Raw genomic sequence first — 24,682 nt, 5'->3', positions numbered from 1 at the left:
TGTGTCGCCAAAGAAGTAGGTGGAAATGACGGAGCCTTGTTTGGATTAGTTTTTGTTGTAGCATTACATGAATAGGTTTTTTCTGAAGTGTCATCTCTTTGCAGAACATTGAGTTGAAGGTGGAGTTGGAATCTATGAAGAGAGAGCTGGCAGAAAAACAAGAGCTACTTGTTTCTGCGTCGTATGTATTATCTTTTTCACTCAGTAAAAGTTGCATTTTGGTGTCATTTTTGTCTTTCATAAAAACACACTATGTAATATGTCTGTAGGGTGTTACATTTCCCAGGGGTGAAAATGTGTGTGTGTGTATGTGTGTACTAAAACATGATCTTTTTTGTAAATATTTGTTGAATGTTTTCAGTAAAGCATTGGAAAGTCTAGCTGGTAGAGAATCAGGAGAGCCACGGCGTATTAGAGAGCAAGCTCAAAGGGAAATGGACTCACTCAGAGACTCATTAAACAAGAGGATAGCTGATTTGGAACAGGTGAGTTAAGACTCATTTCAGTCAGGTCAATGTTGTAGAATGTTTTATCTGCTTCGTTCCATTTGGACCCATCCTCTCAAATCTTGTGATAGCTTTTGTAGTTTAGTCATGTCTTTATATAGTTTGAATGGCTTTTCAGAATAATTTATTCAGTTCATGTCTATAGTTGATTTCATTTGTTTGTTTTCTAAGATAAAAATGTCATTCATTTATTTATTTGATTTCTATGTTATTCAATTATTTAATAATTTATTCAGGATTATTTCAGATGGAGTAATTATTTGTTAAATTTATGTTTTCTTGTCTTTTGTCAGTGTCTGCGAACAGCAGAAGAAGAGGTTGAGAAGATGGCAGCCATAGCGGAGCAGGAAAAGCTTAGGAATATAAACATGGAGAAGCAACTTCAAGTCCTTGCTCCATCCAGTGCCTTCACCCCTGTTCTAGCCCTTAGCCCAGTGCAAGATCTGCAGCAGGCTCTGCAAGAGAAAGACTGGTAAGGAAAAGGAGGTTTAACAGTAGTGTAAAGACCCCTAAGTGTTTTCTCAGTATAAAAACCTAAGTCATATCATTATTTTCCTTTCACTAATAACAGTATCATCGAGCAGCTCAGGATCTCTTTAAAGAACCAGGAAGCCTTGAACCATCAGCAGAACAGCAGAGATGAACATACAGATGTGCCAACAGCAAAACAGCTATCTGACCTCATAGCAGAGAAGGATCAGGAACTTAAGGTGTTTGAAAAGTTCATAATGATGTGGATCATCACTACTGTCTTTCTGTGATGGCATCAAAACTCTACAACTAGTTTCCATGACATGTACATGTATTCAACAAACTGGGATTAATATTAAGTTATTTTATGACTAGTAAAAAATAGGTTTCAACTTTGCTTAACAACATAAAGGGCATATTAGTGACAACTGACTTTGTTTCTCCAGGCACTTAGAGATGAGCTACATCGAGAGAAGGACAAAACACAACCAGACCAGAAGGTTGGTCGTATTCTGATATTTCTACTCTAAACCTTTGTAAAGTGCTACTGACTTGCTGTTTTTTTTTGTTTGCTTTATTAGTTAGTTGTTTTTTTTTGGCCTTTCTCCCACATCTTCAGGTTTTGGAGATCTTTGCTTTTTAACAAACTCAGAGAATTTAGTTTTTCCCCTTTAATTCTTATAAGAAACTTGATACATGCTAAAAGCTAAATGTTGACCACACATTCATATATTACAACATTAAAATCCATAGACTACAGATGACCGTAGGCAGTTTCCTCTCTTATGTGACATAAAGCAAATGCAGATGACTTAAAAGAATTGCCTATGTTGTTGATGTGACCCTCGGAAATGTTCAGCGGTATATATTATGAGTTGCCTTTGTCCTCAGCATGCCTCCTGGGACAGTCCTATTTTTGTTTCCTTGTTCAGTAAGGAGGAGGAGGTTTCTGTTTGTTGTGGTAAATTTAGGGTATCACTGTGTTGCCAGTGGTTATACTTGCATCATTATTACCACTGGTAAAGGGTGTGATTGTATTAAAAAGGCTGCATATTTTGAGTTTTCAATATGAAAATAATTTTTCTGTATTCTTGCACAAATTTGCAGTGGCTGAATATTGTGACAGACTTTAAACACTGTTAATGTTGACTGAAGGCATGTAAGTCAGTGTTTCATGGGTTGTTAAGCTTGATTTAAGTAACTCGTGCTTTGTCAATTAAAATTGTGGTTGATTTAAACAGAATTGAAAAACTGTCTGAACATGGTAAAGACATTTTGAAGGCTGTTGGTAGACATTTGTGTTAGTAAAGATCTGAAGTAGAAAGCTGTTTGTTGGAACTTGTCCATAGTTCCTCTTCAAACCTTGGCATCCTATTGAGCTCAGGTCTTGGTATTAGGAGTGGATTACCATGGTGTCTGAAAGTAGTTCCTGTTAGAGGTATTTCTGGTCATCCATCTTTATTAAAGTTAGAAATAATTATCTAATATGTAAGATCAGTATAATGATTTTGCTCCATGCATGTCATGTAAATTTTGAAAGAGAGGGGAAAAGAAAACAACAAAAAAAGAAATGTGTGCACAGGGATGCATGGCAGAGCTTCAAATTTTCTGCCAAAGAAATGTAATAGTGTGTAAAAACAATACTTGTAAAATAATTACTTTTCTAAATTAAAGTTTATAACTATTGTTTTTATTTTTTCTGAACTGTCAGAAAGATGAGGTCTATCGGATTAATTTGCTGCTGACATCACCACAACCTGCACATAGCAAGCTTTTATACCTGATTTCTGCGTAATACTTTTGATAGATTTTATGGCATTCATCATGACGCAGATGACTGTAGTAGTCCCAGAGGATTTGATCTAATTGAATGCGAGGGGGAGAGTGGAATAGAGGCGGAGGCAGGGATTATCAAGGCTTAGGGCTTACAGTGCTTTGCACTCGGTCATTCTCCTCTCTGCTTTGCTGCTGGTGCTGTGAGAAATTCTTTAGATGGCTCTTCTATGGCTGCCAGGATGATGGCCGTTAAGTCACTGGACACTTGATGTGTCCATGAGAGTGGTTTTTTTTTTTTTTTTTTTAAAACTGCGTTTGAGTTGGTGATTGTGACAGATCAAACGTGCCATGAAGGACCCATGTCGTATATGTGGTGTTCGTCTGGTGGGAAGCCAGTGTCGCTGGATTTTCAGTTCATCGGGAAAGAGGAAGTTACAAGTCATTCTGTCCCATGTGCTTGGCCGGGAGGTGATTCGTGATGGCCGTGGAGAGTTCCTCTGTGGGAAATGTGTGTTCCAGTTGGAGAAAGTAGTTCAGTGTGATGTAAACATCAGCCAGCTGCAGGATGAGCACAGCAGTCAGATCCAGAAACTTCAAGCAGAGAAAGAACACCTTATCCAGTGTATTGTCCACATCTACAACAAACACAACCCAGCAAGCAGGAACAGGGAGAGCACCAGATCCAAGATTCCAGTCAGATCTTCTGGCTTGGGCACCCCTGATGATGAAGCAGCGTGTCAGCTAATCCATGAAAGACTTCAGGATAAGGAAAGTGGAAGTGGTCAGGGGGAGAATCGCATGAGAAGATGTGTGAGTCTGGATAGAATTGTCAGTAAAGGGACATTTCCATGGCGCTCAGGCCATAGGAGCAGCAGACTAGGATCAGGGGTGTGGATTGATGGGTCTGTGAAGAACCTTGGACTCCGAGGGACACGACATCGTTCCCAAAGCATGTACCTTGACCTAGTCCAGCGTAAGGGCACACTGTCGAGAACTGGATTCAAGGGTCGATCTACTTCCCTGCAGTCACTGAATCGAGACTTTTCCTCTGACAGCCCTCCAGACCCTCCACCCAAACGAAAACAAAGGGAATCCAAGCAATCTGTTTCCAGACATGATACCACAAATGACCCTGGAAAGAGCCAGGCCAGAGCACTGCTCCACAGCTCTCCAAGTCAGCCGTCTGTGATATCTGACTTAATCCAGATCTTGCGTTGCATCTCTAAGCAACAAGTTTCTTCTCCTGCGGGCAGTCGTATCCCTGTCCTAAAGAGGTTAAATGCTGGCATTGTCACCACACAAGCCAAGCTCAGGCCTACCGAGGCAGAATGGAAGTCTCTGCATGACCTTACAGAGCAGTTTAATGATGAATACACTCCTGTCAGAGAGAAGGTAGTTAATTTTCTAAAGTCCATCTAAGTAGATATTTGTACTATTATAAAAGAGCTATGACAAAATATGTTCTCTTTTTGAGAAAAATACTCGCCAATATTGACTGATTTGAACTCTTCTGTTGTTTCTCTGTTTTTTTTATTTGCTGAATAGAAGAGTGACGTTAATCGACTGGAATCTGTCAATAAACTATTGACTGAGGAGCTCAACCAGGTAAAAAGCACCAATGAGAATTTGACAAGAACACTGGAGGAATCCCAGAATCAGAACAAGGTATATGGTGAAAGGATGAAATACACTGTGAAACTCTATATGCTAATATCGTTATATTTTAAAAAGAAATCTTTTGCTATCTTGTGTGACCAGACACTATCAGGAAAGTTGGAGGGAATGGAGAATGAATTAAACTCTGAGAAGAAAAATGCTCTCAAACGAGATAAAACAATCCAGGGGCTCACCCAGGTCCTGAGAGAAAAGGAAAAAGAGGTAAGAAAAATAAAAATTTATTAACAAGAAGTTCATTTTAGATGGATGACAAAATAATTATTGCCTAATCTCCATTTTGTGTGATACAACAGACTAACAAACTTTTCTGTCTCTGCCTTTTTTGCACAGATTGCAGAGCTTTGTCATGAGATTGAAGATAGGGATGATGCTTTGACCAAGGCCAGAGAAGCAGCCCATAAAGCCCAACTGCAGAAATACCAGGCATGTAATTATATACATCCGTTGTGCAAAAATAAACCATACCTGTATATGATATTACCAACAAATGTTTTTTTTTAAACCCCATTCTCTGCATAAGCTTGTGTCTAGAACTGTGTAACATTGTTGGATGTTAAATACTAAACAGTTTGTGTGTGTTTTCCTCAGGGAGTAGAGGAACATCAAAACCTGTTGATGGAAAAGCAAACAGAGTTGGCTCAATTGCAGGGGGAACACCATGCCAAAGTGCTTGAAGCCCAAAAACTACAACGTGCCCTGGAAAGGAAGGAGCAAGAGCTGGCTGATTTGCAGCAGGTGAAGGACCAGCTTGAGGTGGATCTAGAAGATATGCAACAGCAGAAGAAAAAGGGAGACAAAGCTCTAAATGTGAGACATACACAGTACATTTCCACTCAAAGTATTGGTAAAATAAAGCCATGGGACGTTCTAAATCCTTGTCTGGTATCTGTTCAATGTCCCCTTCCAGGATCTTAACAATCAGCTAAAAAAGCTGAGCGGTGAGATAGGAGACAGAGAGAGTGCTCTTGAGCATCAGTATCAGGAGCTACTGAACCAAAACAAAAGGAAACTTCAGAACCATGAAGTCACGATCCAGCGGCTCACATCCACACTAGCTGATAAAGAACAGCAGCTACAGGTGACATTACATTTGCAAATATGTTATATCCCCAAGGTAAAAGCTTGGGAGAAGAAAAGGTGTAGAAATATCTCTTGAAATTACATTTTAATATCACATGTCTGTATTTATCAGGAATACATAAACATGGTCAGAGATTTCAAGCAAAGCAAAAGCCCTGGCAGTAACGAAGGCATCCTTGCCAAACTGCGACAAAGGCTAAAAGAAAAGGAGAGTGCTCTGGAGGTGTGTATTTTATTTTTATGATCTGGTTACCATGATGACTATGATTTAATTGATTCAGACACTTATCTGTTTGCTCTCTACAGCAAGCTCTAGATGAAAAATTTGCTGCAATTGAAGAGAAAGACAATGAGATTCATCAGCTGCAGTTGTCTCTGAGAGAAAAGGAAAGGGACCTGGATAGACTAAATAACCTGCTTACTCATAACGAAGAAACCATCAATGTAAGTAGTTATTGTATTTAATTAAGAAACAACTGAGGAGGGATGGCTACATATGGAGTAAGAAGTAATGAAGTTCTCTCGGTGTTGTGGGTAAAACTATTTGTCTACTTTCAGAATTTTGATGGTCTGATCAAGGAGAAGGATGTTGAGGTGCAGCATCTTACAAACACTCTGAAGAACCTGCAGAGAGCCAAGCAGGATGTTGAAGATAACCTGAACAGATCACTGAGAGAGAAAGACTCCATCATCAACCAGCTCCAGCTCTCCCTGGAAGGCAAGACGAAGGATATGGAGGTTAGATGCTGTCCAATTACGTATGGTCCTTTTTGTTTTTGACAGTTACCATACTTTCCTTCAATGTGTCGGTGGCATATTACTTGATTTTTTTCCTGACTGTCTCGCTCTTTGTTGTAGGAAATGGCTGAATCAATGCTAAGCCAGTCACAGACTCATGCAAGAGACCTCGCTGAACAGATGGGCCAGAGGTTAAAGGTCACAGAGGCTATGTTGGCTGAGGCTGTGAAAGCCAGAGAAAGACTAGTTGCTGACAATGAGAGCGCAGTAGAAGGACTTCTTGCGACAATTAGCAGCAAGGACCAACTTCTGAAGGTCAGCATTTAGATATGGAACTATTTCTGTCCATTTTACTCACTCTTTCAGAAAGATTGAGTCTTTGTAGTGAAAAAATGTTTCCAAGTTGTGAAAGAGACAAAATACTACATGAATTAATTAATATGTAAATAACAAAATCAATTCAGTAAAATTGTGGCATGATTTTTCTTTCTTTTTTTTAATTATTTGTTTTATTAATTTTTCCCAATTTCCATTTAAACCCTGTCAGAAATACTGAAACAACAAAGTCTTATTAATTTGATCTCGTGTTATGTCATTCCAGGAGTCTGCTGAGCGTTTCAACCGCATGCTGTCTGAGCGTTCTCAAGAGATTCAGGAACTCAAGAAGCAGCTTGCTGACAAGCAACAGCAGCTTGCCACTGCTGAGAAGCAAAGCTCCTCAACAACCCAGGAGGGTTATTTAGAGACTGCAGAACTCAGAGCCCTACTTGCAGAAAAAGACAGCCTCATCAACGTAAGTTCCTCAGAGATTCAACACTCTTCAGCTTTAAACTGTGCTTGACTAATGAGCCAGGCAAGAAGAGGAAGTCCCAATTCCCAAAAGGAAATGTGCATTTTTACCTCCAATTTTATTTGACATAAATTGGCTACATATCTTTAAAGGGTTTAAGATGTTTGAGTGTGTAAACATCTTTATGAATTTGCAGAAGCTTCTGCAGCGTGGTCAGGAGAGGGACCAGTTCCTAGCAGAGATGAGTCAAAGGGCGGAATCAGATCATGTGTTGGAGCTCAGGCAAACCATCCAAATCATGCAAGATAAGCTGGACAATAGGGAAGGTTGGGCCTTAAGACTTTCTAAATTTTCACACTGAATATTTAGAGTTGGGCTTCATGATGGTTTTAATATTTTATTTGATTGTGTTTGGTTCAAATTAAAGCTGAGCTATCCAGAAGAAACAGTGACGATTTTCAGGAGAACACGCCAGTCTCCAAGAAACCAGTTGTTGTCCTGAAGAAGGAGTTGGCACAGAAAACTGAAGCACTGAACAAGGCACTGAAAAGGGAAAATGAACTAAAGGTCAGACACATTCCTCATATCTGAATATTATTGTTACTATTTCATATATGTGTGTGTGTGTGTGTGTGTGTGTGTGTGTGTGTGTGTGTGTGTGTGTGTGTGTATATATATATGTATGTATGTATGTATATATATATATATATATATATATATATATATATATATATATATATATATATATATATATATTATGTATGTATTATATATTATGTATGTATGTATAATAAAATGTGGGTGTATATATGTATAATGTTTGTCTATAATATACTATATAATCATTTATTATTTTTTTTAGATATCATTGGCTGAGCTCCAGTCATTGTTGTCTGAGATGGAGGGTCGCAGTGAGGGACAAGTTGCTAATATTGAGTCCCTGACTGCCACTCTGAAGACTAAAGAAGAGATTATCAGCGTAAGAGGCCCTCCATTCACAAAATCAAACTTGTGTCATGCAGTGAGTCCAGCAGTTGCTGTGGTTAGGGAGCTTTTCTCTGGATTGCCTTTGAACTTGGTAAACTCTAATCTACCTATCTCAATAGTTCTTTATGGTTTATTTATGACTATAAACAGGATCTCCACCAGCGCCTCAGTCAGGGAGCTGACAGTCGGGCTGATCATACACAGGATCACGTTATTGGCTCTGGAATGGAGAGATCTTTACCTGTCCTGCCTCAGAGAGAGCGAACCATGATAGGTGGAGACAGGCAACAAGAAGTAAAGGTTTATTTACTTTTTCCAAGTGATAAAATATATCATCATGCTATTGTCATTACTGTACATTTATTACAATTTCTATTTTTCTCACAGGTTTTACCCAACCTGATAACCTTGCAACAAGAGCACAGTGCTTTAAACAAAGCTCTGAGAGCTGAACAACAGCTCTACTCCAGCTTGGTCAGGACTGTGAAGGAACAGGACAGGTATAGATATGCTTCCAACATCAGTGACTTTAAAGGTGGAGTATGTAAGATTTTCAATATTTTAAAAAAAATTAACTAATAAAATACCTACAATCATAATAGTTTTTTTGAACATGTAGGTTCCAGTCTGTCCATATTTGCTGCATTATTAAATTACAAGTTTAATTAATGACAAATGACAAAAAGCACTTTTTTTTTTTTTTTACTGGTAGGCAAACAATTAAGAACGATCTTTGTCATTAAATAAACTTGTAATTTAATAACACATCAAATATGGACAGACTGGAACCTACATGTTTTAAAAACTATCTAATTATGATTGTAGTTTTTTTTTTTTTTTTTGTTTTTTTTTAAATATTGAAAATCTTACATACTCCACCTTTAAGTAATGCAAACAAAAAATTTAGAAGCTATTCTCCTTATTTTTTAATATTTATGTTTGAATTATATGTAGACAAAAAAATAATTCTGTGGATATGTATGTTTCTTTTTTCCCTTTATGTTTCTTTTTTCCAGTGCCCAGCGTCTCCACGCTCTGCAGCTGGAACTGACAGCAGTGCAGCTTCTCAGGCAGCAGCTGGAAGACAGCATCAAAGCTAATGAGGAGCTAAGGGATGACTTGGAGAGAGAGATTAACAGGGCCAAACTGAGAGAAGGTGCAGTGAAAAAAAATTATATTGTTGATGAGGAGGGTGACTGAGGATATAAGGAAATAATGTGAAGGGAAATGGAATAGGGCAAAGACTTCCTTTACCTTTTAGGCTTGTTAAGAGCTTAGAAACATCAAGTCATTATCTAAATTAAGAGCTCTTAGGGATCACACATACAACCATGTCTCTTGTCTGTCCAGTTTTTTTTTCTCCAACAGTGGCTCGTATTGCCTCATTTTATTCAACATGCACACCTGCTTCTGTTACTTTTCATCTTTTTGTTTACTTTTTTTTCCCCATCATCGCCTTCTCATCTGCATGTCTTTGTCAGTTTCCAATTCATTTCACAGTCACTCAGTGAATGTATTTACTTTACACCCACACCACATGCACTGTCTGTCCTTTATGAAATGACAAATAAAGGCTTCCTTTGGCCTGTCCTCTGTCTGTTTCTCACTTTTTATGTGCCGTCTGCTTGTTTTGACTGTCCTTCTATTACATTTTGTTGTTTGTCATCTGCACAACTGCTCTAATAGCCCTGTGGTCATTAATCCAAACCTTCCAACCATCTGTCACATGATTTATATTTAGACACATAAGTATTCTATTATATAACGACTTTAATAAAGAAATGAAAGATTTATATATCTCTTTCTGTGGAACTGGATAGTGATTCACAGAGTCCTACATTAAAGAGTAATATTCCTAAAATAGATGATAATCCAGAAGTTCACCTGACATCATGTTGCACCATTAGCATTTTGACATGTACTGCAACTAAAGGCACAGCCTTGATACAGATTAAAAGTCACACCGTTTGCTTAAGTTGCCGTCTAAACTCCATGACTTGAGTGTTTGTCCACATGCATGTGTGTGTGCAAACAGGAGTGTGGGTGTTAAGTGCATTGCTCCTCCCATTCGTGTCTACATAGCACCAGGTGTATAAATAGGTCAGCTGTAACAAACACTCTCATGGCTCATATTCACACTGTCCAAAGCAAAGATGGTTATTTGGTTCAAATAAAATTTCCCCATTTCATCTTTTATTTACATAATCATTATAATTTAAGTATAATTTATACACTTATTTATGCAAAAACTACTAGGAAAGTATAAATATGTAAAAACTAGAGTAATATTACTTCACTGTGAATTTCTTTAGTTTCTTTACTCAGTGTAGACTTTAAGCTAAATAGATTAAATCGTTAAACAAGTTTGTCTGATTTGAAATTATGTTAAGCAAGCATGCTAATTTAATACTGCTAAATTTACATGCTATTTAAGATTTTTAACAAAATCTTTTGCGATTTCTTTATTAAAATCTGACATTAAAATGTACATTTTGTCCTTTGCCCTTTTTTTTATGTAATATATTCTTTTTGGCTTCTTTTTGTATACATTTTGTCAGTGTATTTAATACTATGGGTGGGAAAAAGCTGCAATATGTAATATCTTTTCTTAAATTAATATGATGCCGCATGGGTGTTACTCACATAGGAAATTAGAAATGTTCTGACAACATTAGATAAAAATATACCAGAAACCACTGAAATATGTGCATCTGCTCAGGTATGGATCTGATAGATCCTAAAGAACTGGAGAGCATGACACATCAGCTAGAAGATGCCCAGCGCTGGAATGCATCCCTGCAGGCGCGCTTAGGGGCAATCCAGAACAGGGGAGGAGGTGTTGGTGGAGCCAATGATGGCGGTAAGACTAGAATGCACACTGAGCAGATGGTTGTTCTGTCATCGTGGTTACAAACATTAAAATTAAGAAAATTGTTTTATTTTCTACTTTTCAGGTGATACTTTAAGTTTCATTGGAGACCAGACCTCCTACATGAGTATCTGTGTGGGAGAAACACCAGATGATAGCTTGTCTCAGCACTCTGCTCAGGAGCTCCAACAAATGGTAAGCTTCTTTTGAAACTTGTTCTCTTCTATCTTATTTTCTGATGTATGTTTTCTTATGCAGAAGTTGTTACTTGGCATGCATAATATAATGTTCAGAGATTACGTGTGAATGGATGCCAATGATTGCCTTTCCATAGGTACTGGAGTTACAAGACCGTGTCAGTGGACTGCAGAGTACAAACAATGAGTTGCAAAGTCGACTGTCATTAATAGAAAAAGAGAGTGATGCTCTTAGAGAAGACGAAGACCCGAACAGAAGAAGCCAGTCCAAACAGGTTGGGCAACAAAAAAACAAACTGCAAATAGATATTTTTTCCTGAGTCTTACAAAATGGGAAATATTTTTATTTAAAAGTTAGATTTTTCTATAGTATGTGTACAGTTAGAAATACTTGAATCATTAGTCATTGTCTAACATCCACCATTATTAGCTCCCTTCTAACCTATGAACCTACATCTTAACCTTTGCTCTGTCTGGCTTATTACTAATGTCTTTTTGCCCTGTGGCGCTATATGTCATTTTTTAAATAAGTGTGTTTCTTGTTTGTAGTAGAAACTACCCTCTTTTCTATCCTTCTTTTTCCTAATCAGTCCCTGTTTTTTATCTCTGTGTCCCATGAAACGGTCTCTCTTTGCCATGCCACATTAGACACATCATGCCATTCTGCTGTTGCTGTGCGGTGTTTTATGGATTCTGTTCCCTCTTTAAGTTTTATTTTACCAAGTCATGTGTGTCATACTCGCCTTCCATTCCATTGCTCTAGCAGCATGAGAAGACTCATAAGATCCAGCCACTGTCACCCAGTAACAGGGCATGTCTTCCTGGATGCCAGACAAGCATCAACCTAGATCAGGTATGAATTTTGCACATAATTCACTATTTGATGTGCTTTTCTATATGTTGAGATAAACAGTATAGCAATTCCCCTTGTTTGAAACTGCTACCACATTGCTGAAATTTTCTAGGTGGTGCTGGGAAAACATTTTGATGAGAAGGGCACAGAAAAAAGGCTTGGCCAGAGTAGAGAACCTGATCACTCGGAGGGCCACCTCTGGGACAGTGGGTCTTCCTCAGTTATGCACTTAAGGTGTGTCCTTTCATTATGTTTCTGTTTAATTTCACTTTTAATTTCAAGCATCCTGAATATTGGGCTAATAAAATATTGCTTTTTGCAGAGGGGAACTTCTCCACCTCAGATCAGAAAATTTGGAGCTACGGGGTCTTCTGAAGGAACAAAAATCTACTGAGTGTAAAGAGAAAGAGAGCACAGATGCTTCAGGGAACAGCAGTGATGGACAGGCTGAATTGAGAAGGAGTTCAGAAAAACTGCAAGAAGCAGCTGAAGAGGTTTCAAAAGTCATAATGTCAAAAGAAAGAGGAGAGAACAAATCAGGGAATGTGTCAGATGGGAAAACCCCAATTACTACTGTCAGCAGTGCAGATGAAATGGCGAAACCAAAATCTCAGCATCAGTCACACCATAAAGGCACAAGGCAGCATATCACAAGATACAGGGTAAGTTTTGTCTTTGTAGAGAAAAAAAAACTTCACATTGTTCCATGTTTCAGTACATTTTTTTATGTCCATTATTCCACTTGTTTCATTTATAGGGTGGTGTCAGGTCTCGCCTTCCTGTACCTGTAAGGCCAAGAGCGGAGGCTAACAGCAGCAGGCAGTCTGTGAGCTCTGACCAGCAGCATACTGAATCCCATCAGCACCTTAATGTGGATGACATCTGTGATTCAGATCAGCAGTTAAATATTGACATTGACTCCTCCGCAACACTCCCGCACAGCACTTCCCCTTCATTTGCCCTCAGAAATACTCATGGTAGCTGCAGTCCAGCAAGGTCTGAAAATGACTCTGAGGCTAGAATATCACTGGATCCCACCCAGGCTGACTCTGCCCTTTTCACTCAGCTGGAACTTCTCCACCAGGAGTGTCAGGAAAAGGAGGCCCTGATCAACAAGCTGAGCGAGCAGCTTGCTGATTGGGAAGAACTACACACTCAGCTTCAGGAAAAGGAGATACTTAATCACCAGTATAAAGAGGCCTTAGAGGCTGCTCAGTCCACCATTGCCTACCTGACTGCCTGCAATCTGGACAGCCAGGATGGATTTGGTTCACATGCTGGTTCTGGTTCTCTGGATTCTAAAGCTGCTGTACATGCTAAATGCATGGAGCTGCAAAAATCCCTACAAGAAAAGGAGGCACTGAACAACCAACTTATTGAGCTTCTGGGCATGGCAGAGAAGGCCATCGCCTCCTCTCAAACCCAAGAAAAGAATCCAGAGATGACTGATCTCTGTGTAAGAATAGAGGATGCATTGCAGCAGGTCCATGTATCTTCAGAGGAACTCAGCCGAAGAGGGGTTTTAGGAGGTAACGAGGACTCGCTGCAAGAGCTGCAGCGGCATGCAGACTCTTTGCAAGAAGCACTTTTTGAACAGAATAGGCTTAATGCTGAACTTCAAGAACAACTGAGGGCTGCGAATGCTGATGCACAGCGTGGCAGCAAGAGTGACAGATTTGGTCTAAATGGCACCACCTCAAGGCAGAAAGCAAAACCAGCAGAGTTGCTTGAAAATGATACAGGGGAACACCGTGATGAAGTGGGATGTTCTGGTGACTCTGATTTAAATATAGATAAGTTTAATGCTCTCAGGAATTGTTTTGCTGCTGCAGAGTCTGCCGTTGCATCCTTAACGGCTCACTGTACAAATTCTGGCCACTTGACCACTGGGAAATCATCACAGATCAGCCCTGACCTACAGATGCATTTGGACAAACTTCAGCAAGCCCTGTTAGAGAGAAGACAAATAGGGGAACCTGCCCAGCTAAAAACAAAACCCAGAAGCAGTTTGCCCCCTGCTTCTGCTGAGACAGAAGGTCAGAAGCTCCATCAGGATCTTTGTCTCCTCTACAAAGTTTTCAGCGATTACTCTACGAGGAGGATATCTGATCTCCAGCCTTCCCTTCAAGAAGAGAGGGGCCGCAGAGGGGAGAGTGAAGGCCATAGGGCAGTACATGATGCCAAGAGCTTACCACCAAATGTTCAGATCCAACTTGAAACTTTACATAAAGCCCTGAGGGAGAAAAAGAAGGCATGTAAAAGCCTGGAGGAGAAACTGGCCACTGCTCTTACCAAGGCATCATCCCCTGAAATGGCACGAAAAGGTTAGATTCTTGATTGTGCAAAACAATTGAATTGAATTCAGGTGTTGTGATGCTGCAACAGCTAAAATATAAACTTGTTAATTCAAAGAAAACACCAACAAGTAGAGAAGTAAGATTCAATGTGCTTTATATGATTTCTTTCTAACATGAAATGTATTGCTTCCAATGCCAGCTCCTGAGCAGGGTGACAAAGGCGTGCAGGTGGATTTGCAGGACCTGGGTTACGAAACCAGTGCCAAGAGTGAGAACGATAGGGAAGAGAGCAGTAGCACAGGTAGACAGCTTCAGACAGACTGAGTCTATGTCTGCTCAGTGGACACTAATCTTAAATGTGGATAGAGTTTTTCAACATGTCTGCATGAGGAGGAAACTGGTGTTTTCAGTTTGAGTCTAATAACACTCTTTTCTGGTTTTAACCTGGGATTTCTTCTGTACTATTCCTTAAAATTGAATAGGATGTCAATATTTTGCATTGACATATTCTTGCATGTTTAAGCACTGAAGCTGCATAATGTCTTTCGAGCACTTATTAACCTTTCACTTTTATTTCTTATTTTATGTCAATCTTGCTGTAAATCAAACAATTTATTACCTCATAAGGTACTGTCAGTAGCCTCTTTCACATCAGGAATACTGTGTGTGCCAAAAAAATATGTCCTTGCCAAACCAGAGCAGCTGCTACCCTAATTCACATAAACCAGGAAGTGATGGCGAGGCCCTGCCATGCTGAGTTCCTTCACAGATCAAGCAGCCATTGCAGAATTGTCTGAATGAGGAAAACCACTGGGCAGGCCTATTTTGTCTCTGTTCCTACCTCCTATGGCTGGGACAATGTGTTTTTGTCCCGTTTCGATTTGATTCTGATTTTTGGGTGCCAATTCGATTTTAAATTGCAATTCTCACAATTCTTCCCTATAGACAATTCAACCCCTACTACCTCCCTTTCCATCTGCATATATACCAACTTCAATGCCCCCCTATTCTCCCTCTTTATTTTCACATAACGTAATGTGTAATGAAGGAGTATCAGTCTTGGCTCATAGAGGTGTGTGTGAAAGGGGTTACTCTCTATGTTGTGTTAAATTTCTTCCTCAGTTCAATACCTCCGTATAACCTGTGTTGTCAGATCTAGAAGTGGGTGTGAAACCAAGTTGCAGTGCCTCCAGCCTACCTTCCCTCTTGAAACATGAACAGGCCACCTTCTCTTCAACGGAAAATCTGGACTCCACCTCCAGTACGCCATACCCTAGCTCCCCAGCTCTCAGCTCAGCCAAAGTAAGTGTCTTATGGTTTGCTTGCCTAACAATGATTTTTCCAGTCCATTTGTTGCCAAATTAATAAGAGTATTTTAAAATGTGAAGTCATGCCTCTTCTCATCCCATGTGGCCATTTATTTGGAGAGCATAGCCTTTAAGGGGATTAGATTGCTTTTGCTTTTTTTTTAAAACTTCCTTATGTCAGCATAAATCATTATGTTCATTTTCACTATTTGAATTTTGGAGCAATATGTGTTTGAGCTGGAATATAGTGAAGAAATTTTCAGAGAGGAAGATAATGAAAAGGAAAGAACAGGAAGAACGCTTTGGGGTGGGGGGGAGGGGGGACTTCTTAGAAAGTCTTAAGCAATGATTTTTCTCCTCAATAACATTTTACCTTCCAAGAAAGATAAGATGTGTAGCAACCAAAGATGTCTAGTTTTTGTTTTTTTTATTTATTGCAATGAATACAGTTTACTTACACTTTACTGAGGGTGTCTGGATGGTTAAATGTATCTGAGTAAATGCAACCCTGTTATGGTGGAAGCATATAGTTGCAGATTTGCATGCTTGAGTCTGTTTACTTCCACTTCACATGAGTTGAATTTAAGGTGGCAGGGGTTGTAGAGCAGGTTGTCCAATGGATAGAAGGTTGGTGGTTTGAATCCTGCTCCCCCACTCAACCTGTTGTTGTGTCTCTGGGCAAGACTTTTCACCCTCCTTGCTTCCAGTGGCTGCATTGCTGATTTATGAATGTTAACAAATGTTTCAGTGGTGGCAGGCAGTGGCTGCCACATTTCTGTCGGTGTGCCCCAGGGCACCTGTAGCGACACATGTAGCCTGCCATCATCAACAATGAATGAGGGATGAATCGATAATGGGTGTATAAATTGTTGTAAAAGCATTGTGGGTGCCTTGAAAAGAACTATGCAAATTTAATCAATTATTATTATTATTATTATTATTATTATAAGTTCTTTTCTGTAAGACAAAATGTGAGTTATAACTCTGTTTTGCAGGTCAGTCTGAAAAGTCTGCAGGTATATGATGAGTATGGGGCTTCAGAGGACCCTCTTCAGCTTCAGGCCCAAGTCAGAGAGCTGAAGGCCCAGCTTGAAAATCAGACCAAACTGATCCTTCAAATGCAAAGTTTTCTGCGGAGGAACTCTCTCTCTGGTGACCTAGTTGCCAGCACTTCTGATACATCCATCATCAGGGAACATGAAGGCGCACACAAAGTGGACTGTATCCAAGAAAGGAGCTACAGAGGTGGGCAACCAAAGGAGAAAAAGGAGGGTGAAACCCAGGCAGTAAAGGTCAGAACCAGCTGTTTGAATTTGGATGTAGAAAGAGATAAAACACTGAACACAAGTGAGCAACTGCAGCAGGCCCGTAGCCGATCTACATCACCTGCTAGGTAAACTTGATTTTTGGGACATATCTCTTTAGTCTACCCATTTAAATTTTTTTTTTAATTTATTTATTTTTTAAAGATCAAATTATACAGATGTCATCTACTTTGCGTCTTTTATTTATTTATTTATTTTTTGTCTTTCTCTCCACAGGTTGGACTCTCTGGTCCAGTCACAGGCCAGAGAGCTGTCACAGCTGAGGCAGCAGATCAAGGAGAGCCGCAGGCTCGGAGCCCAGCAACGTCGACAGTTGCAGGAGCTGAACAAAGCTTTCCAAGAGCTGCTGCAAGCAGGTGAAGTTGACCATTACATGGAGGAGGTAGTCAAAGAGCAGCTGGACAGGAGCCTGAGCATTCTAGACAGGCTGGAAGGACGGCTGGACAAAGGTAACCAGTGGCTACATCAATTCCATCAGTTTTGTTGAGCAAACCGCATTCACCATTTGATCATTTTTAATTCAAGACAGTTTAGTTTTAAAAAACTAAACTCGTGTAAATTAAAAATTGTGTCTAACTTTGACTTAATGTTTAAAAAATATTAAAATCTGAAAGGTGTTTGTACATTTTTCTGAGACTGGGCTTCATACTGGGGAGCAAATTATTCTGGTGAACTGACTTGATGCTGTTACTTAACAGAAACCACACCAGGCAAAAGAGATGAACCCGGTAGATCTGTCATTTGTACGTGATGTGTACAGACAGGTTCATGACAGTTCTTTTCATCAATCTTGTAGGAGAATCTCGTCTGGATAATGAAGATGTAGCCGCCCTTGAACTATCTCGCAGGTAAATACTGACCCATATTGTTTTTTCTTCTTTACATTGCAAGCTTATTTTTGCCTAAAACAGGAATGTGTTGGATTTGGGGTTGGCATCTTTAAATAGCTTTTTTATGTGATCATTCAAATTCAGGTTTCCTTATATTTGCTTAAAATATTGATTCCACGTTTTTATTACGTTTCATTTCTAGAGGGGAAAAAATGAAAAGACCGATTGCAATTAGTTATTAATCAGTGACCTTTTCATTATAAAAAGGTGCAACACATGATGGATACATGGACTTATATTTTGGATTTAGGAAATTACAAGGATTTGTTTTTTTATTGCTCATATGAAACCTTTTCATTACTGTTACTGTGCACTATTTTTGTCATTGTAATGACTTACTCTAGTTTTTTATTTGGGAGTTGCTAGCTGAGCTGTTTTGATATCTCATGACCCTTTTAGAAAGCCCTTCACTCGGCCTGTCACTGTAACAAATTTGGCCATGCAATTAATTGTCTCAGAAATTATTGCGATAGACAGTAATATTGTGCTGATTATTGTTGTCATTTTAAGGACCATTTTCAACTAAAATAACAATAATGCCATAATAATGTAAGTACACCCTTTCAAAGATCAACAAACTTTTATTTCTAAAGAACATTTAGCTTGATGTGCAGACTAGTTTATGCTCATTCAGTCTCCAGTCTGCTAAAACAGATCAGGATTTCTCCTGGGGTTTTGGCAATGTGGTTATCTGGAACATATGGTCTCTAAACATTTTGTAAGACAGTTACATAGTCTATGGTAAAGCTCATATAAGCAGACATGTTGAGACTTGACCCATGGCAGAAAGGTAAAATTGAATGTCTGTATGTCATTTTTCATGTCATTGTAAAGTTGTGGAATTGCCGTTTGTAACATGTTCATCCAGGCAATTCATACTGAATGTGAAATGTTTGTCACATTTTTCAAAATGTCGCATTTTTAACAATATTAAAGGGCAGCATCACTTTGCTACCCATGCTGTCAGAGTGCACGCCATGTTGCACTGTCCTGTTTGTATTCAGCCTGTTGGTTAAACACCGCAGTGATCGTGAAGTGTCAGGAAGATGGAGCTAGCCTGTTTAAGGTTGTTTTTTTTTCCCTGCTGGGAAAACCACTGTTGATGATTGTCTTTTAGGTGCAGATGGAAGCTTGTTGTATTGCTGTGTTTAGTTAATGTGTCTAACAACACATGCCATCTCTCACTTTGGGTGAGAGAGTAAAGAAAGACAAATGAAAATTATTGTGCCTGGCAAAAGTATTGCAAGCATTTTTTCTTATCTTGTAATTAATTGACGTATTGCTTATTGCAACAGGCCTACCCCTCACCTCCACCCAGTCTCTCGCCTTCTGACCTAAGGCTCTATGCGTGTTTGTATTGTTGTTTCTGAAAAGCATCCTGCTGTTGACCTAATTTCATCTGTCCACCAAATCATTAAGGTCACACAGCTCCTATCTGGGCCACTGCTGTCTATTTGAATTGATATATTTTGACATGCCAATTCTTCTCTTATTATGAATCTTTATAAGGTTTGTAGAATTATACCATTCATGGTACCACATTCTTTATAAATTCCTACTAAAACAGACCTTTTATTTTGCATCATAGTGTAAATGGTTGGTAATTGTTTTAATTATTACACTAAGTATTCTTAAATCAGGAAATAAAGGTTATTGGTGTGATGAATATTCCTTTCTATTACTACTGATGCTAGCAGTCTCAGGGAGCTACCCCAGACATCACAGCTGCTTCTCTTTTACGAGAAGAGCATGCGAGATCCTGCTGACAGCCCGTCTAGAATTCAGCAAGAGATAGATTATCTTCGTCTGGAGCTAGAGGGCGAGAGAGAGCTGCTGCAGCAGCACATGAGCCTCCTCGTCCAGCAAAACCTCGCCCTGGCCAAATCCACCAGGGAGCAGCTGGATCTGTGAGTGGGTTCGGTCCAGGCATTGGCCATGACGTTTGCTGTGCGCGTTCTAATTTTCCAGCTGTGTGTTTCCACTGAAAGTTGTCTGAAAGCCCTCTAATTTAGAACATACCTTTATTGATCTGTCCTCATTTATATCTTTCTCTTTTTGGTGCTTTTTTACTTTCTCTTCAGGATTTAATTAATACAAATGATTGATGAATACAAATGAAATGATGATAATAACCTGGCATTACTCTTCCCGCTGCAAGGTTGGCTAAGGAGCTGCAGGAGAAGAATAAAGTCATCCAGAGCCTTCAAAGTCAGATCAAAGCCCGAAGTCCAAGCAGCTACAACAGTTCTCACTCCGATTTGTACCACTCAGACAGGACTTGTTCCTCCTGCCACAGCAGCCCCATTACACAAGGTGGCAGTCGAGCACACAGTAAGAGTTTCCAGACACAAATTTTAAACATGGTTTTAGGATCAGAATTTTTTAGAGGACGGCTTTTAGATCTAAATGTAGTCTTGAATATTGCCAGTGTTAGGCCCAGACTAACATAGTGTGTGTTAGACAGGATTTTCTTTTCTAAAACCACATTAAAAATGCATATTTTCTCCATTTCTTGCCCAGTGGGTGCCATTGAGAATACTTGAGTCCTTGTCTGTAGCCAAAGACAGTCTACTGACTGCCTGTAATGGCACTTATTTTCCACTCAGATCCATTCTGTTGCACTGGAGCGTGCTGCACAACAAAGCACACTGGCCAAGGGCAGAACTGGTGTCCCATTTCAGTCCACCTCCACTTAAAGTTGCATTATTCAGTGGTACCTATCCGGTTTAATCCTCAAATTCTATGTCCCCTGGGAAAAAAAAGGCAATGAAGACTGATAGTCATGTGACCTATTTGGGGTGGAGGGGGCTTGTTACAGTGATAGACAAAAATAGGTTTTCTCACACAAATAATAAGAAGACTCTGTTGGCTTCATAAAGTGATTAGGATTAAATGTTTTGAAGTCAGATTATTTATTTACCATTGTCCTCTGCTACATGTTCAGGCCAGAAGTACCACACTGAGTGGTCAGGACCTGCTGCTCCTGCTGTAGGAGGAGCTCAGGAAGAAGGTGTGTCGGGCCACAAGGATGCCGCCAGCAGACTCCAGGGTCTGCAGAGGGAGAACAGCCGCCTGCAGGAGCGGCTTAAAAGCAGCGAAGAGCTCAACACCACCCTACGCAGTGAGCTGGACCTGCACCGCTCAATCATGGCCCAGACCAGCTCACACCATCAGGAACAAGGTCAAGACCGCAGCCAAGAGGTGTCAGAGCCACAGCCAGAAGCATATCAACAAGAGAGAGATGCCAGCGTGCAACAAAGTTCTGGCGAGCCGCCTCACACAATGAATTCAGGTAGACATGGAGTTTTAGTGTCTTGATTAATATAATGCTTTAAGAATTTGCATTGTACTTTAGAAATCAAATTTGCTATAGAGAAGACTTACAATACTTTCATGATTAGAGGTAAAAGAATTGTTGTTTTCTTTAGATATTTATTAGTATAAATATAAATATGTGGAAACTAGATATTTATTAGTTGCCAAAAATTAGACAGCTGTTCACATGTGTAGGTTTACTTGACAGATACTCTCAGCTCTTGCTTTGTATATTTAGTATAAAGTCTGTCACAAATGTAAGGTATAGTATTGAAAGAAAATTACATTTATTTCAGAAATATTTAAGAACAGTTTCATTTAAAAAAAAAAAAAAAAAAAAAAAATTGACAGCAGCATTATATTGAATGCTGTGACTCGGGGTAGCTACTACAGCTCATATCTGTTGGCTCAACTTTCATAGTTCTTTTTGCAACATGCCTCAAGTGCAGTGCTGAATCACGTGGTTTTCTTGGACTACATGAGCAGTGTGTAGAAAAACATATATAAATGTTTGTGAAGACATTTGCTTGCATTTTGTCTGTTTGCACATGTTTTGTTGAGCACTCAGTCCTAAAGTCCTTTTAAAGTAGCCTTATAATTTGGCTTTATGCCTGTGTTGTTAGACCTGCTTTCAGAACATTTACAGGAAATAAGGGCTTTGAGGCAACGCCTAGAAGAAAGCATTCGCACCAACGACCGCCTCAGGGAACAGCTGGAGAGGCGACTCAGTGAGGTGGAGAAAGACCCAGGTACGTACATTATACCTAACACCGTCTTATCTGCTGTCATTGGCTAATGAGTTATAATTCTCATTTTTCCCTCCAGTTAAGCCATGATACGTTGACTGATTAAACAACTATTTGTGCTTTTTTCTTTTAAATAGCATCCACAAATATCTTCATCCATGGAAATGAAGATCAGGGTCAACTGGCTAATGAAGTGCGATTCCTCTGGGGACAAAACCAAGCCCTGAAGGGGCAGCTCAGCATGGGATCCAGAGGTAGACATACAGTTTTCTACAAGTTATTTAACACATGTTTATAGATGTACACAGCACTAGTTACCAAGCCAACAAAAAATGCTTGAAATAATCTCCATGCTAATGCTCCTTCTAGATGCCCTGAAACAGTTTTCATTTGTTTTGTTTTTGTTTGTTTTGTTTTGTTTTTTTTAAATCAGGATATTTAAGTTACTTACAGGCATCTATCATTTCTTTCATAGATAAGCAAAAGGAGAACGAGAAGCTACGGGAAACTCTGGCCAGGAGGACAACCAAACTGGAACAGAGTAGGAAAGAGTGTGAAGTTCTGAGGCAGGAAAACATCCGTTTGCAAGAGACGCTGGAACATAGCAACCAGCAAAACATAGTGCTGCAGGACTCACTGCACTCCAGCAAAGAGGAACTATACAGGTAAACATGCAGAGGTCACATATCATCATCATCATTACAGAACACACTTACTGTCATTACTCCTCTTGTCCCTGCAACCTGAAACTACACAAAGCTACTAATTACCATTCTAAATAGTCATTACTGTTATTAGTATAACTGAAACTTGAGTCTTATCATCTGAAGGCTCTTCATAGAGCACACACATGCACATGGCATAATGACAGTAGGTGACCTCTTGCCCTACGTTTTACTGACACAGTTGAGTGAGGGTGCAACTCAAAACCAGGAGTTTAGTTTACTGTCAGATCAAGTCTCCTCTCCCTTTCACTCACTTATCAGACGTGAGTGTCAGTATTAGCGGGACATGCTATACATTAGTTGTATTTTGTTTTTGTTGTTGTTACTACCAAAATGGGTCCTAATGGTTCAAAATTCAAAGCAGATGTGAATCCAGGCCAGAAAAAAAGGCATATTAGGATCAATCTGGGAAAGGCAGCAAACGTTTCTGTAGGATCCTCTGTGACAAAAATGTAAAATTAGTATTTCCTACCTATGGATCTGTATCTGTTCATTTTAATTACATTTTCAGAAAAACCTCAGAAAAGATTGAAAAACAAGTGATTAGATGCTCTGAGTCGCTGCCTGGATCCAGGGACTTTTTACAGGATTCTTTACTATGGGAAAATGGGCAATATTTTGCACTCTGAATCACTGGAAATCAGTGGGGGGAAAATGTGGGTACAGTTACATGATGTTTTTGATTTGGAATTAATAATTTGGAATTAACGTATTCTCCTACGAGTTTACATGAAAATAAAAAAAAAAAGAAAATAACTCTGAATGAAAGTTTACATAAAACACATCCTTACTTAATTCCTCTTTAGAGCGGTCGGCTGGGAAGGGTTCTGATTGGACAGAGGGTGCACGTGACATATGACTTATCCGGGGGGAAAAAAAGTTGTCTCCCTGCTTCTCGTCTTTTCAGTCGTAACTTGTAAAAACTACATAAGTACCAGTTTTGCAGCTATTTTTATTATAAATTTGAAGTAGCAGCTCAGAGCATACTACTTCACTTTTTGCAGCAGCTGAGGAGAAGGGTAGACCCTCAAACACGGGAGGCAAAACTTCTTCAAGGCTTCTAGTTTTTATGATTGTATGTCCAGCTGTGGCTTTCCCCTCACATAATCAATAATGTCTCTGAGCAAGAAACTAGTTTATAATGGAAAACTTTTTTCTATCATGAACCATAAGTATAGTTTATTGTTTCTGTAATTATGAGTTGATTCTCATTTAAACTTATTACTTTTTTTCTGTTTGGGAATTTTCCAGGTTGCAGAGCGAGGTGAAACTCCAGAGACAGCAGCTGTTTGACTCCCAGCATCTCCTCCAGTCTCTGCGGGTGGAGCTGCAAGTTTATGAAAAGATGAAACATGATTCTAATAAGAAAGTTGATGGTATTGCACATTTGTTTTAATTTGTTTAAAAGCCCCTCAGTGCAAACTAGAATTAATGTATATTCATATTTTCAAGATAATTTTTCCCCATTTGTGTGTTATTTTGTCAGTGAAACCAAATTATTGGATTTTATTTATTTTTTTCGTTTTAGAGGTTAAGTGCAACAAATAAACAAAATTACTTTTTTTCTTTCGCTTAATGTTTAATTTTTATCAAGTTTTGTAGGTTAACAAGTTAGTCGAAAGCATTCGTTCAAAGCATTTGAATTCCTGATGGTTCATTGTTCATTTTCTTTTCTCCTATTAATACAGAAATTTTGCTGTCTTTCTTTAATTGTTCAGAGTCCAACTCGGCAACTCAGCAGCCCGTCTCCGTCCCTTCCTCGGGCTCTGTGGACCTTGGGGAGCTGCTGTCAGAGATCAGACACCTGAGGCTGCAGCTGGAGAGAAGCATCCAGACCAATACGGCTCTGCGCCACAAACTGGAGGAACAGCTGATCAGAGGACCCAATCGATCTGAAACCATCAACATCAACTACCTGCTGTCTTCTCCAGGTAAACATAAACACTATCTTACATGGTAATGATTTTTTACTGTAACAGCAGTCTGCCAGATTGTGTCAGTGCTGTTATTTGGTTTTTCTTTGTCTGACCTAGATGAAGGTGGCAGGTCACCTGGTCAAGATGGCTGTGATCTCCTGCATCACTCATTCCAGAGTCACATTGAACACACCAGTGTCCTCCACGGTGAGACAAC

At 39.4% G+C, this 24,682-nt stretch overlaps 1 protein-coding gene across 5 annotated transcripts in view; it reads left to right on the top strand.

Annotated features, from left to right (window-relative positions):
* Positions 1-24,682, top strand: part of cdk5rap2 (CDK5 regulatory subunit associated protein 2) — a 34,021-nt gene that overhangs the window by 6,535 nt on the left and 2,804 nt on the right. For 2 of the 5 annotated variants that reach the window (XM_079256321.1, XM_079256325.1), the window contains 41 exons: positions 105-181; positions 362-485; positions 800-978; positions 1,078-1,216; positions 1,424-1,477; positions 4,299-4,418; positions 4,512-4,631; positions 4,761-4,853; positions 5,019-5,237; positions 5,338-5,508; positions 5,623-5,733; positions 5,817-5,954; positions 6,069-6,248; positions 6,369-6,563; positions 6,850-7,041; positions 7,235-7,364; positions 7,466-7,605; positions 7,901-8,017; positions 8,176-8,319; positions 8,413-8,525; positions 9,042-9,181; positions 10,745-10,885; positions 10,980-11,089; positions 11,229-11,366; positions 11,855-11,944; positions 12,057-12,178; positions 12,267-12,606; positions 12,702-14,268; positions 14,441-14,542; positions 15,395-15,543; positions 16,544-16,941; positions 17,090-17,322; positions 17,670-17,721; positions 19,922-20,094; positions 20,708-21,055; positions 21,702-21,827; positions 21,962-22,078; positions 22,300-22,489; positions 23,801-23,925; positions 24,268-24,480; positions 24,583-24,672. In XM_079256321.1, coding sequence (XP_079112447.1) covers positions 105-181; positions 362-485; positions 800-978; positions 1,078-1,216; positions 1,424-1,477; positions 4,299-4,418; positions 4,512-4,631; positions 4,761-4,853; positions 5,019-5,237; positions 5,338-5,508; positions 5,623-5,733; positions 5,817-5,954; positions 6,069-6,248; positions 6,369-6,563; positions 6,850-7,041; positions 7,235-7,364; positions 7,466-7,605; positions 7,901-8,017; positions 8,176-8,319; positions 8,413-8,525; positions 9,042-9,181; positions 10,745-10,885; positions 10,980-11,089; positions 11,229-11,366; positions 11,855-11,944; positions 12,057-12,178; positions 12,267-12,606; positions 12,702-14,268; positions 14,441-14,542; positions 15,395-15,543; positions 16,544-16,941; positions 17,090-17,322; positions 17,670-17,721; positions 19,922-20,094; positions 20,708-21,055; positions 21,702-21,827; positions 21,962-22,078; positions 22,300-22,489; positions 23,801-23,925; positions 24,268-24,480; positions 24,583-24,672 — 7,720 coding nt within the window. Of the gene's footprint in view, positions 1-104; positions 182-361; positions 486-799; positions 979-1,077; positions 1,217-1,423; positions 1,478-4,298; positions 4,419-4,511; positions 4,632-4,760; positions 4,858-5,018; positions 5,238-5,337; positions 5,509-5,622; positions 5,734-5,816; positions 5,955-6,068; positions 6,249-6,368; positions 6,564-6,849; positions 7,042-7,234; positions 7,365-7,465; positions 7,606-7,900; positions 8,018-8,175; positions 8,320-8,412; positions 8,526-9,041; positions 9,182-10,744; positions 10,886-10,979; positions 11,090-11,228; positions 11,367-11,854; positions 11,945-12,056; positions 12,179-12,266; positions 12,607-12,701; positions 14,269-14,440; positions 14,543-15,394; positions 15,544-16,543; positions 16,942-17,089; positions 17,323-17,669; positions 17,722-19,921; positions 20,095-20,707; positions 21,056-21,701; positions 21,828-21,961; positions 22,079-22,299; positions 22,490-23,800; positions 23,926-24,267; positions 24,481-24,582; positions 24,673-24,682 lie in introns of all 5 variants that reach the window. The other 3 variants (XM_079256323.1, XM_079256322.1, XM_079256324.1) reach the window with 3 other exon arrangements.

Source organism: Telmatherina bonti (assembly GCF_933228915.1).
Source record: "Telmatherina bonti genome assembly, chromosome: 17".
Taxonomy (NCBI): domain Eukaryota; kingdom Metazoa; phylum Chordata; class Actinopteri; order Atheriniformes; family Telmatherinidae; genus Telmatherina; species Telmatherina bonti.
This window is presented reverse-complemented; position numbering and strand designations above follow the sequence as displayed.